General features: G+C 31.6%; 2 protein-coding genes across 3 annotated transcripts; one reads left to right on the top strand and one right to left on the bottom strand.

The window, feature by feature from the left end:
* Positions 1-192: 192 nt before the first annotated feature.
* Positions 193-6,864, bottom strand: LOC106668236 (alpha-tubulin N-acetyltransferase-like). The gene is made up of 7 exons (XM_014396777.1): positions 6,589-6,864; positions 3,504-3,653; positions 3,256-3,427; positions 3,024-3,180; positions 2,818-2,887; positions 1,759-1,825; positions 193-1,647 (listed from the first exon to the last, which is right to left on the bottom strand). The coding sequence occupies exons 1-7, from the start codon at positions 6,690-6,692 to the stop codon at positions 1,621-1,623; spliced, it is 747 nt and encodes a 248-aa protein (XP_014252263.1). The 5' UTR covers positions 6,693-6,864; the 3' UTR covers positions 193-1,620.
* A 23-nt stretch (positions 6,865-6,887) lies between these two features.
* Positions 6,888-11,676, top strand: LOC106668235 (inositol monophosphatase 1-like). Of its 2 annotated transcripts, none has more exons than XM_014396775.2 (6): positions 6,888-7,307; positions 9,555-9,688; positions 9,790-10,049; positions 10,154-10,259; positions 10,702-10,853; positions 11,254-11,676. In XM_014396775.2, exons 1-6 carry the CDS (start codon positions 7,218-7,220, stop codon positions 11,364-11,366), a joined length of 855 nt encoding a protein of 284 aa, XP_014252261.1. In that variant the 5' UTR covers positions 6,888-7,217; the 3' UTR covers positions 11,367-11,676. The 2 variants fall into 2 exon arrangements, with proteins under 2 accessions (XP_014252261.1, XP_014252262.1); XM_014396776.2 differs by lacking the exon at positions 6,888-7,307 and adding an exon at positions 9,102-9,292.
* Positions 11,677-13,032: the final 1,356 nt, after the last annotated feature.

The following is a 13,032-nucleotide window of genomic DNA, read 5'->3' as shown; positions in this document are numbered from 1 at the left end:
GGCCAGAAGGCTGCAGAGCTTGGGAACAAAAACCCCACTTCCTAGTAGTACCAGAAGGCATCCAAGGAAAGATCTAAGAAATTGGTTGAACCCTGTACTGCCATCCACACAGGAAGCTATAAGTCCAAATACTGAAAACCATGTGTAATTTAAAAATGAGGGAAAACCACCAGGATGATGAAATAACTTACATAAACCACAACATTGTTTAATTTCCATGTATTACAAAAGCAAACTTAGATTAAAATTTAGTATAAACAGTGAAAACTTTGATTTAATATAATTAAAACATAGTAAGTTATTATACTCCGAAATATCCAAATATCACAGGCTAATTCCATTGGGATAATACTGTTTAAGTGAGTTAAACATATTATGGCAATTGAATTATCACATTATGATAATATTGTCAAAATCAAGTAACTAAATATAAATTTTTGTAAAAAAGCAGTTTGGTTAAACTTTATACTTTCGATGCCCCTCATTTAGTTTAGCCAAATGTTTCAACTTCTTTTGTATAGAATGTCAACCTAATATTAATTATTTAAAGTAAGTGCATCCATGTTTCATCTTTATAAAATTTGTTGTAAATTATTCAATATTTTACGCTTAACATTCCAATATTATCTCAGTAACTAACTATAAATTATGTAAAAGTTTGTACTATAATTACCATCTAAAAATTATACAAAATATATATGTGCTTTCCATATTTTTTTATGTACATACAATCTATTCAATCAACACAAATTCGTATCACAAAATAATTATTTCTTTTTTTACACTTATAAATAAAATATATTTCTTTAACTATAATGAATTCATTAATTGAATTTATCAAAGTAGGCAGACAATAATGAACTACTTACTGGTTGATTCTGTCTTGATCGATACCAAATTAATGCATGTAACATAAAAAGATTTGTTGCTGCAATAAAGATTTACAAACCTCTTTTGAACTGGCCATAATATTGGCGCATACTATTTTATAATATTGTAACATTATTTTTAACCATATAAACAAAAAAATCAACATGAAACATGGAACATAAATGCTAGAATATAACATTTTATAAGTTATTTAAAAAAAAGAAAACCAAAGCAGAATGATTTTTTTTAAAAGATGATCCTGTTTTGGATTTGTATTGAACAGTCTTATAGGAAAAATGACTAGAAGAGAACAATTTGGTTTGAAGGGTAACAAAGTAAGTAAATGCATTTCTAAAAAAATAATCTAAGATAGTTATATAGATAGATATGAAAATTGATCGACTATAACAATTTTACTATTAACAAACAGTAAAATTTGATCAAATGTATGAGTTATATAAATATTTAACAAGTAAAACAAAATTAGTTAACCCACAAGTGGAAATGTAATACAAGCCAAGCCCTTTAGGACAAAACTTGTGTATTAAAAATAGAAAAGAAAATGAAATAAACAAAACAAGGAACTATAATTTTGATGAGTATTTGCATAAGGGATTATTTTCTAGTGCCAGATTGGCAGAAATGTGCTATACTGATGAGTTGTGGAGAACGTGAGGAATTTTGTGCTCAATTCACTTCTCACCTGGAAATAATCGAAGGAACCGTTGTTCTCTACCAACTGTTTTCGCCTTACATCAGATGAGAAGGTTGAACTATCTGCAATATAGTTTAAATAATCAGTCTGGAGTTTTGAATAATAAATAACTAAACACTTCAATTATATTTATTAATAGTTGTTAAAAAAAGTTCTGATAAAAAATATTTTACCTCTCCCATAGTTGTTACTCGCTTGAAAGCAGTGTGCCTTCCACTGAATGTCAATTTGTTCTCAGTACTAGCAAATCGTAATTGAAACATTAATATTTTTTTCAAGTATATTAATCTACAACTTATTATTTCAGGGAAGAGTTAATTCCTAATAAATAATAAGATTATGTATAATAAATTTTAGTTTATTATAGACATTTGTGATATCTTAAGTTATTCTTAAATTAGTTGAACGTTTACCTTTTTTTAAAGCTTTCATTAAACAGATAGAACTTTCGGACAGCTAGTAAATTAGTACCAATAGTAATGAAGGTAAAAATAATATTTGGTTTAATTTATTTTAATCAATAAATTATTAATGATAATGACTTGATTAAATGTTTATTTGCAAAAATATTAATTAAGAAAGCATGGCATTAATATAATAATCTTATAATTATTCTGGAATTTTTAGACATTACTTTTAATTTTTATAGCTAAAATAAATTTAATTAAAGTTGTTTATACACTAAGCAAAGCATGACAAGAAGGGGTTGGTTGTCTTTCATTGACTGAGATTTGTTTAGTGTGTATGTGACTTTAGAAGACAGAATTACAGTGACATTCGTATAAGTGGTAATGATTTTAATGAGACAGCAATTATAGGAATTTCAGCAGGAAAAATAGGATGGGACTAAGAATGTTCCCATGTGCAACACCTGCTTGTATTGCTCTGATGTCCGACTTTTCATTGCTGCACCTCACTCTGACATACCAGTACGTTAAATAGTAATCCAGGATAATGTAATAAGGAGTGGGTAGGAAGTTTTCAGTTTAACATAATGCATGGGCCGCATCCAGGAACACACTCAATTATATGTAAATTAAAATTGTAAGCAAATTGTTCATTTCAGCAAGGACAACTAAATTATGCATGTCTGTCATACTAAAACAATACACCACTGTATTTCTTGAAAATGTAACTATAATGTATGTATGTATATGTGTAGTAATTGTTTTACAAATCTGTGAATTAAAATTTAAAATAATGTAGAAATTTTTTAAATAAAAAAATTATACCTGCATGGTGAAAGTTTGGGTGATGAAATACCACAATGATGAGCATTTTTTGCATTTTTTAAACGATTTTCTGAAAACAAAATAACAAATATAAATGGAAATATGAAATATATATATCAGGACTAATTGACCATATTAATTATTTCCATTAATTATTATTTTTATGCTTTAAGGTCTTGGTTGAGAATTTTATTACTATACACTACCTTTATCTTGAGATGAATTGTTGAAAAAGCCAGAAAAAACAACAAAATTATTACTCTGGTATATGTCATGTGTTAAATTATAATGTTTTTGAAGGAATCGGAGAAAATTCTCTGAAGGACAATCAAATGCAAGTTTTTCTGGTTCCACCCCTTCCTCCTTTAAAAAAAATACAACATAAACAATTATTCCAACAAAATGTATAAAATTACAGTATTATGTGGACAGCATTACCTGTAGCATATAATCGAAGAGTTTTTTCCCATAGCCCATCCGATGTTTTGACTCATGAATATAGAAGTCAAGGACACAGAGGGCCATGGCCTCGTTACGTTGTTCATGTTCGTCAAACATGTAAAGCCGCTTCCATCCCATTTTCAACATTCCGATCACAGACCCATTCGATCTGGAGAACAAGAGTGAACATATATATTTAAAGGCCAAAAAGACAGATTAGAAAATCAATCAAAAATTATATTTACTTGTTGCCGTCTCTATCGACAAGCAGGTAGATGATATGGTCTGAATTCCTCAGTTTTTCTGCACTCGTCATAGGATTTCCAACACCTTGTGCCTTAGCCGAGGCTGCACCCATAACATTTAAAATGTCATGTACCACCTGCATACATGCCCTTTAACAATTTTAATATTTCTTTTAATCAGTCCTACATAATATAACAAATATATACAATATAAAATAACAAAAAAAAACTTGTGTGCAAAAAATTGTGCAAATAAAGATGGGTTTTTTAACCATCAAAAGTTTTTAATGAAAATTGTCATTAAAAGCCACTAGACGAGAGGTGAAATGAGTCCGACAAATAAAAAATCTTCTAAAAATCGCGATGCAACAAAGCTAACAAATAGTAAATATTGTCAATTTACAATGTTGCCCAAAATCATCATATTTATTGTCATGTGGTGAAATGGTGCAAGGTAAAAAAACATATCTGTTAACGGTGCAACTAACACGAACAAACAGGAAGTATTGTCAATTTAAAATATTGACCAAAATCATCTTATTTACATCAGTTTTGAAATGATGCAACCTAAAAAAATAATAATAATAAATAAATAAATTTAAATAAAGTCTGCAACATATATCGAAGCAACAAATAACAGATAATACGAACAAACAGGAAATATTGTGAAATTACAACAGAGAATGCAACAAAGCTAACAAATAGTAAATATTGTCAATTTACAATGTTGCCCAAAATCATCATATTTATTGTCATGTGGTGAAATGGCGCAAGATAAAAAAACATGTCTGCTAAAGGTGCAACTAACACAAACAAACAGGAAGTATTGTCAATTTACAATATTGACCAAAATCATCTTATTTATGTCAATGTTTTGAAATGATGCAACCTAAAAAAAATAATAATAAATAAATAAATTTAAATAAAGTCTGCAACAGATATCGAAGCAACAAATAACAGATAATACGAACAAACAGGAAATATTGTGAAATTACAACGGAGAATGCAACAAAGCTAACAAATAGTATACACAGACAATTTACAATGTTGACCAAAATCATCATATTTATTGTCAATGTGGTGAAATGGTGCAACATAAAAACTGTCTCCTACAAATGATGATGCAACAAATGCTAACAAACAGGAAATATTGACAATTTGCAATATTGACCAAAATCAGCTTGTTTATTGTCAATGTGTTGAAATGGTGCAACATTATTTAAAAAAAAAAAAAAAACCCACAAATAACGATGCAAGTAACGTGAACAAACAGGAAATGTTGTCAGTTTGCAATGTTAACCCAAATTATGTACATTGTCAATGTTGTGGTGATGGTGCAACATAAAAAAAACTCTCTTACAAATGACAATACAACAAATACTAACAAGTGGGAAATATTGTCAATTTACAATGTTCACCAATACAATGCTGTTGTTATTATTATTTTTAAAAAAATTGACCTCCAAATGACAATACACTAAATACTAATAAAGAGAAAATATTGACAATTTGCAATAATGACCAAAAAAGCTTGTTTACTGTCAATGTGTTGAAATGGTGCAACATTAAAAAAACTCTCTTACTAATATTCAACAAATATACAACCAATTCTAACAAACAGGAAATAATGACAATTTACAACATTAAGCAAAATCATCTTATTTACGGTCAATGTGTTCAAATGGTGCATCATTTAAAAAAAGCTCTCTTACAAATGTTGATGGAACAAATACTACTAACCAACAGGAAATATTGACAATTTACACCATTAACAAAGTTATCTTATTAACGGTCAATAATTGAAATGGTGCAACATAAAAAAACTGTCTCCTACAAACAACGATACAAGTAACACGAATAAACAGGAAATATTCAGTTTGCAATGTTAACCAAAATTATTAGTACATTGTCAATGTTGTGAAATGGTGCAACATAAAAAAACTATCTCTTACAAATGACAATACAAGAAATACTAACAAACGAGAAATATTGTCAATTTACAATGTTCACCAAAATAATGCTGTTTATTGTCAATGTGTTGAAGTGGTGCATCAGAAAAAAAGTGTCCTCCAAATGACAATACACCAAATACTAACAAACAGGAAATATTGACAATTTGCAATATTGATCAAAATCAGTTTGTTTACTATCAATGTGCTGAAATGGTGCAACATAAAAAAAACTGTCTCCTATAAACAACGATGCAAGTAACGCGAACAAACATGAAATGTCGTCAGTTGCAATGTTAACACAAATGATCATGTACATTGTCAATGTTGTTGCGATGGTGCAACATAAAAAAACTATCTCTTACAAATGACAATACACAAATACTAACAAGTGGGAAATATTGTAAATTTACAATGTTCACCAATATAATGGTTATTTTTTTAAAAATTGTCCTCCAAATGACAATACACTAAATACTAATAAAGAGAAAATATTGATAATTTGCAATAATGACCAAAAAAGCTTGTTTACTGTCAATGTGTTGAAATGGTGCAACATTAAAAAAACTCTCTTACTAATATTCAACAAATATACAACAAATTCAACGGTCAATGTTTGAAATGGTGCAACATAACAAAACTGTCTCCTACAAACAACGATACAAGTAACACGAACAAACAGGAAATGTTGTCAGTTTGAAATGTTAACCAAAATTATCATGTACATTGTCAATGTTGTGAAATGGTGCAACACAAAAAAAAACTTACAAATGTTGATGCAACAAATACTAACAAACAAAAAATATTGACAATATACAGTTTTGATCAAAATCAGCTTGTTTACTGTCAATGTGTTGAAATATTGCAACATAAAAAAAATCTGCCTCCTACAAATGACGATGTAACAAATACTAACCAACAGGAAATATTGACAATTTACTGTATTGACCAAAATCATCTTGTTTACTGACATTGAAATCGCTTGTTTTGTGCCTTGGGAGAGATGGGTGCAGCGTACATTCCAATTCGCCCTGGCCAAGGCTTTCTCCTTTTAAGGGAGGAATGATCATCACCGGCCAAATGCTAGGAGAAACGCTAGAGACTAAACGGAGAATTTTGCCTAGTATGACACTTACTTCACGCTCCTTCTGTCGCCGTTGAATCCTTCGGGCAGAAGAGTGTTGTCAATCTTCGTGATCTCACGCCTGAAAAAGCTATTTATTCCGATGTCGAAATTCATTTTCTTTAAGTTGCACTTTCGAAACTATTTGATCCCGGGCAAAGAAAGTGTGAGTACGAATTTTAATAAAAATTAAAATACGGAGACAAATTTCACTGAAACGAAATCCTGTTGTTGACCGATCAAGACTTGCTTTTCAAATGCGTATGCTTAGGATTGTTAAGAACCTAACATCCCACAGCTGATTTGACAATTCAAAACCCCACTCGCAAGAGCTTTCCGTTAAAACCCTCTCGTTTCCCCTACTCACTATTAAATTAAAACTAATTATGTTTTCATTTACTCGAAATTCAATTTATTATTATTATACCCGACTTTTCCACATTTTCTTTTTATATGTCAAACGGCATCATCTTTTTTTTAGTGTTACATAATGGTAACTCGTAGCTATCAAATAATACGTCAACGGGTCAACCTACAAAACAAGAAAGATTGCCCAGAATATCAGTTTTCGCGCAAATTGATGTTCGTTTGAGTTATAAAAGTTAATTATTTTAAAATTAATAAATTACGTAGACAAGCAGAATGGCAGACGCTTCTATTAACAATGCGAGCACCGAGGATGTAAACAAATTCTTCCAAGTCGCAATGGAACTTGTCGAAAGAACCGGAGAAGTAAGAATTTTTTAATATTTAGATCCTGAAAAAGTTTTTTTTCTTAAATGAGAAGAACAGCTATGTAGCGTGAATCTTATAAGTATGACTAAACTATACCATTGATAGTTTAATATGACTCTTGTTGAAGCTTGCTTAGTCAGTGTGGATCCTGAAAATAAAATCAACCCTTGTTTATAAATATTAAACTACCTTATTTAATTGTGTTGGTTTGGTAGTTTTTTACGTTTAGTGGTGTATTGTAAAAAAAAGTCATGGGTGGACTCTTCTTCAAGTCTCCGGATCAGTGCTCCGATGCTCAGACACTGAGCCTCTTAAGTCCCTGAGAGCGAGTCTCATCTCAACCTGCTCCCACCAGTTGTACAATCCTCCTTACATTTACTTATTTTTTACTATGCCAACCATCAACTTAATGGTTTCAATTATCTTCATTTATACTTTTTAATGTAATTGTTGTAGTAAAGAAAAAATGAGAACTGTTATAGCAGGTAGGTTGAAATGAGACATGCTCTTGGGACTGAAGTCACAGTGTCTTAATTCTGATCATCAGAGTACTGATCCACAGACTGAGTCCCACCCATGACTTTTTTATAATATACAACTAAACATAAAAACTGTCAAAACACAATTAAATCAGTGTAAAATTTACAAACACACTAAGAAATATGCAACAAACTTTATTTTTTATATAGAATATATTGTAACCCCTCTATAGCAATTGGGTTGTGATCAATACTTGGAAAAAACTTAGATATTTACTCATTTGCTTGATAGTTACTTACCATCCTGGCCTGCCTATCCTCGCTGATTTTTGTTGGGTCAGACGTGTTTCGGCAAAATGGCACCCGAACCAACAAAAATCAGTGAGGATAGGCAGACCAGGATGATGGGTCACTATTAAATAATAGGTTTATCATCCCGCAGACCATTGGAGGAAATCTCACAATTTACTCATTTGTTTTTAATTTGGAAATCATCAAGTCCGTGTAGTCCCTGTAAATAAAAGTTTTTAAATATTAAACTCCCTGATTAAATTGTGATTGATTGTCTCTATCTTAATTGGTGTATTATTTTTTTTTTTTAAGTATTCTGATGCTCAGACATTGGGCCACTGTGACTTCGCTCCCCGAGAGCATGTCTCACCCAAACCTACAACTAACAGATTTACAACTCCTGTTTTCTATATTTGCCATTATAATAAACCACCTAAAAATTGTAAATAAAGTAAAATATAAAATCACCAATAAGTTGATCGTTTCCAAAGGCATATAAATGAGTAAATGCTAATGTTTTTCCCTAGGATTTATCGCAACTCACTCTCCATAAAGACAAGGGCTGACAATTCTTTCAATGTAGCCTGTTTGTATTTTGGTTGGCTGTGGCTCCATGAAAACTGTCTGCTGCATATTTTTTAATGTGTAATTATATTAAAACATGTTTAGTTGGTGTAGAACTTGTAAAAATAAGTTAGTTTTAATTTATTAACTACTCTGATTAAATTGTGAATTTGAAGATTGATGGTTTTCAAACTCACACTGATTTTCTGTCAGAGCAATCCAAATAAAGTATAAAAAATCAAGTTTGTTCTAGGTCTTTGTAGAAAACATTGTGACATTTCTTGTTAAAATGTATAGGGTAATTATGTTACTTATTATCTGAGGACGCGTTGGTCAAAATTTCACCACCCTTGGAAGTTGAGTCATATTTATTATCCGAAAAGTTCATAACCCCAGTGATGTGAAACAAAAGAGTTGAACGATATTAAGAAAAAAGTTACACAATTTGTGTGCATTATACAAGAATATGTGATACTCTAAAACACTGATCAAAACTAGGCCTGGGAAACTTTGTTCGTTTAGACTTCTTTTATATGACCATGCTCACCATGTTGAACAAAAGCTCAATTGTTTGCTGTAATAATGTTTTTAGAAATAATTTGTAAAATTCAAAATATCGGCTACTCCATCTGTCTATTTGGAAGAATGGTATGTAAATTGAGGAAATATCTAGATTTAAAAGCTGCATATGTTGGGGGCTGAAAAGACCTAACTGTTGACAGCAATTTTGGCAGCAGAAAAGATAAGACTGAAGTCTTAATTAAAAACTTTAATGTGTGTAATTCCCATGACTTGATGTGAGAATTCATAAGCTCAATTATGTATAATATGTTTGTATATACAAAATTAATAATAATAAATATTAATAATGTATAATAATTTTACTATACTATGTATTTTTTATGTACAGTTAATAAAACAGGGCATCAAAGCTAAAAAAAATATTCTTACTAAATCTTCACAATTGGATTTAGTTACTGAAACCGACAAAAAAGTGGAAGAAGCACTTATTTCACATCTCCATGAACATTTCCCAACTCACAAGTTAGTAAAGAAAATTTTGAACACATAATGTTTTGTATTATTATAGACATTTGGTGAAATATGATTATATCAATTTAATTTGTTTTAAATCGTTCTTGTAGGTTCATAGGCGAAGAATCGTCATATTGTGAGAAGGAACTTACTTTGACAGATGATCCTACTTGGATCATAGATCCTGTCGATGGTACAATGAATTTCGTCCATGGGAACCCGAATACATGCATATCCTTAGCCCTTTATATTAAAAAGGAACCAACTATTGCCATAATTTATGCACCCGTTTTGGGTGACCTGTATTCTTCTATTAGTGGCGAGGGTGCCTTTCTAAATGGTGAACCCATTAAAGTTTCAATGGAAAAAGGTAGAAAAGTATTTGTTATGTTATTATGTTAAGTTATTATTTGTTCCATGCTTCAGGTTTAAATTTTTGTTTAAATTGACTCAGGAAATTACACTTTTTTTTAGATTTGGCAAAATCTTTGATCATCATGGAGTGTGGTTCAAATTCAAGTCCAGAAAAAATGACTTGTGTAAAGCAGAACTTTGATGCTGTTTATCATGCTTCACATGGGTAAATTACTTGTCTTCTTTGGCAAATTATTTTAAATATGTTATGCATCCATTTGATCTTATTTATGTTATAAGTGGGAGGGACCGTGGTAGCTGAGTAATTAGCGTGATATACTTTCGGCTCGTAGACCTCGTGGTCCTGAGTTCGATTCTCACCATCGCCCCATGGCCCTTTTATCCCCCCCCCCTGATGACATTGAAACATTCAACTACATACTCTGGTTAATATGCAAGCCCATAAGGCCATTACAAAAAAATATAAAAAAATGAAATAAATTGTATAAGTATTCTCATGTACAATTTAAATATAAGTAAATAATTCCTGTCATGCAGGAGGATTCAACTACTAATTTCGAATGTTCTGCAAGTTAAAACCTCATTTTACAATATTTTTTGCAATACCAGAATTCAAACCAAGAAACTCTAGGTTTAATTTTTTTCAGAATTCGCATGTATGGATCAGCTGCTCTTAACATAGCCAGTGTTGCACGAGGATCAGCAGATGCATATTTTGAATTTGGCCTGCATATTTGGGACATGGCTGCTGGCTATCTTATCGTAAAAGAGGCAGGAGGTTTCGTTCAAGATCCTAATGGTGGGTAAAACTTTGTTAGATATTATAATTAATTATACTTTTTAACTAAGATCTTGATTGAGATGAAAAAGTTAGTGTGATGTGCGGGATTCGAACTTTGGTTCAATACGCAACTGCTCCAATGACTTGACCAATCATGACTTCGATCTACTTGGACATCAACTCCCCATCTCAACCTACAACCTTTTGAATTTAACTCCTTTTGCCATATTTTCAGTTACTATCCGAGTGGATTGAAGTCACGATAGCTCAAGTTAGAGCAGCGACATATCGAGCTGAAGGTTGTGGGTTCGAATCCCGCATGTGACACTAGCTTTGACAGTTAATTATGACTAATAAATACATCTATTGTTAGATATGTTTTTAATGTATTAAAACATTTATTTTTAAATATTTTCAGGCGGAGACTTGGACTTGATGAGTTGTCGTTTTATGTGTGCTTCCACAATGGAGGTAGCGCAGGATTTGACTAAAATCATAAAACAATATTATCCTAAACGAGATGACCAATAATGAATTAATATTTTGATCTTTTTTAAAGTTGGTTATTTTTTTCATTTATCAGTTCACAAATGAACCATCTCTTCAGTAACTAGAACTTCCTATGAACTGTAACTAGAATGTATCTGACAATACATTAAAATTATTTAAATATTAAACATTTCATTCCATTTTGTTGATTAAAATTGAGTGGTTGAGATCTAACTAGGATGGCGCTTTTAATTTATTTAGTCAATGATGCGCTGAAAAGTGAGTTGTTAAACAATTATAAAATGTGTTTGTAAATGTGTTTATAATAAATAAATTTTACTGTCTATTCAAATGTTTTCTTTCTGTCTTCAATTTTAGTAATTCTTTATTTTATGGATTGTAGGATCATAGGACCAGAAATAATTTAGTATGGTCATGTCATCCTTGTTAAACACATTTCACCATATTCTTTAGTTTCGCCATCTTCAGTGTTACTACTCTGACCATTACTGTGAATTCTCTTTTATAAGGATGTGAGGGGTGGTGAATCATCTTTGGTGCCGGTTGGTTTTTGTGATCATCAATCTTTTCTTTGTCTTTTTAGTAATGCCCATGAGTCGCATAACAAATAATAAAGATCCTCATTAGCGTACAACCAAATCATCTGGATCTTGTTTTAGAATCGAGTGTCGTTATCATGCTGGCATCACAGCTAGAATGACAACGCCAGTGAGAGAAACAAGTGAACCGGGGAATGAAAGAACTGATCATTCACATTCTAGGCTTCATTGCGTGACCTCATACTTTCTTTTGATTTTCATTGCATCAACATACTTTTTCCTTTTCAAATTGTGTCCTTTCCCTATTTTCTTACACATCCTAAATTTTATTCAGGATTATCATCAACTTTGGGTTTTTTGCAGACAGGTCTTATCTGTAACACCACCGAAGTTAAGCTCCAGAGCTGTCAACATCTAGCATGTTAACATCATCCCCCAACGTATGCTATTTTTCAACCTAGGCAAGCACAATCTCATTCATTCTTTCCTAATTAAGTATCATTGACTCAAGTAGAGATAGGGTGCTGGATACTCCATCACCATTTACCCATTTTATATTAATAATTAATTCACTAGTTTCGTGGTCCGCTTGACCAATTAATATATTACAATTAATTAAGGTTTTTAGTTGAGATAAAAAGTCAATGGCATGAGCGGGATTCGAACCCACGATCTTCTGCTTGATACGCCGCTGCTCTACCACTTGAGCTATCATGACCTCGATCCACTCGGACACCAACTTCCTATCTCAACCCCACCTTTTGAATTTTCCCTCCTTTTTGCCATTTTTCAAATATCATGTATTCTATTCGATTCTCGACGACAAATGAAATGGCCACAGAGAGCTTTAGTGAAGTATACTTCATTTTAAATCATTTAATTCACTAATTTCGTGGTCCACTTGACCAATTAATATATTACAATTAATTAAGGTTTTTAGTTGAGATAAAAAAGTCAATGGCATGAGCGGGATTCGAACCCACGATCTTCGGCTTGATACGCTGCTGCTCTACCACTTGAGCTATCGTGACCTCGATCCACTCGGACACCAACTTCCTATCTCAACCCCATCTTTTGAATTTTCCCTCCTTTTTGTTGGGGTCCAAGTGGCCAATCAGTACTCTCCAACTGACGAGAGTCCATGTTAG

The sequence above is a fragment of the Cimex lectularius genome, unplaced genomic scaffold (genome assembly GCF_000648675.2).
Source record: "Cimex lectularius strain Harlan isolate CLEC.00 unplaced genomic scaffold, Clec_2.1 scaffold71, whole genome shotgun sequence".
Taxonomy (NCBI): Eukaryota; Metazoa; Arthropoda; class Insecta; order Hemiptera; family Cimicidae; genus Cimex; species Cimex lectularius.
The sequence above is the reverse complement of the archived record's forward strand: the minus strand, read 5'-3'. Positions and strand labels throughout refer to the sequence as shown.

Coding starts and splice junctions, on each gene's coding strand:
- LOC106668235 (XM_014396775.2), top strand. CDS start 7,218: ATGGCAGACGCTTCTATTAACAATGCGAGCACCGAGGATGTAAACAAA. Junction 10,050..10,153: donor TAAAGTTTCAATGGAAAAAG/GTAGAAAAGTAT, acceptor ACTTTTTTTTAG/ATTTGGCAAAATCTTTGATC. Junction 10,260..10,701: donor GTTTATCATGCTTCACATGG/GTAAATTACTTG, acceptor AATTTTTTTCAG/AATTCGCATGTATGGATCAG.
- LOC106668236 (XM_014396777.1), bottom strand. CDS start 6,692: ATGAATTTCGACATCGGAATAAATAGCTTTTTCAGGCGTGAGATCACG. Junction 3,181..3,255: donor TCTTCGATTATATGCTACAG/GTAATGCTGTCC, acceptor TTTTTTTTAAAG/GAGGAAGGGGTGGAACCAGA. Junction 2,888..3,023: donor CAATTCATCTCAAGATAAAG/GTAGTGTATAGT, acceptor TTTTGTTTTCAG/AAAATCGTTTAAAAAATGCA.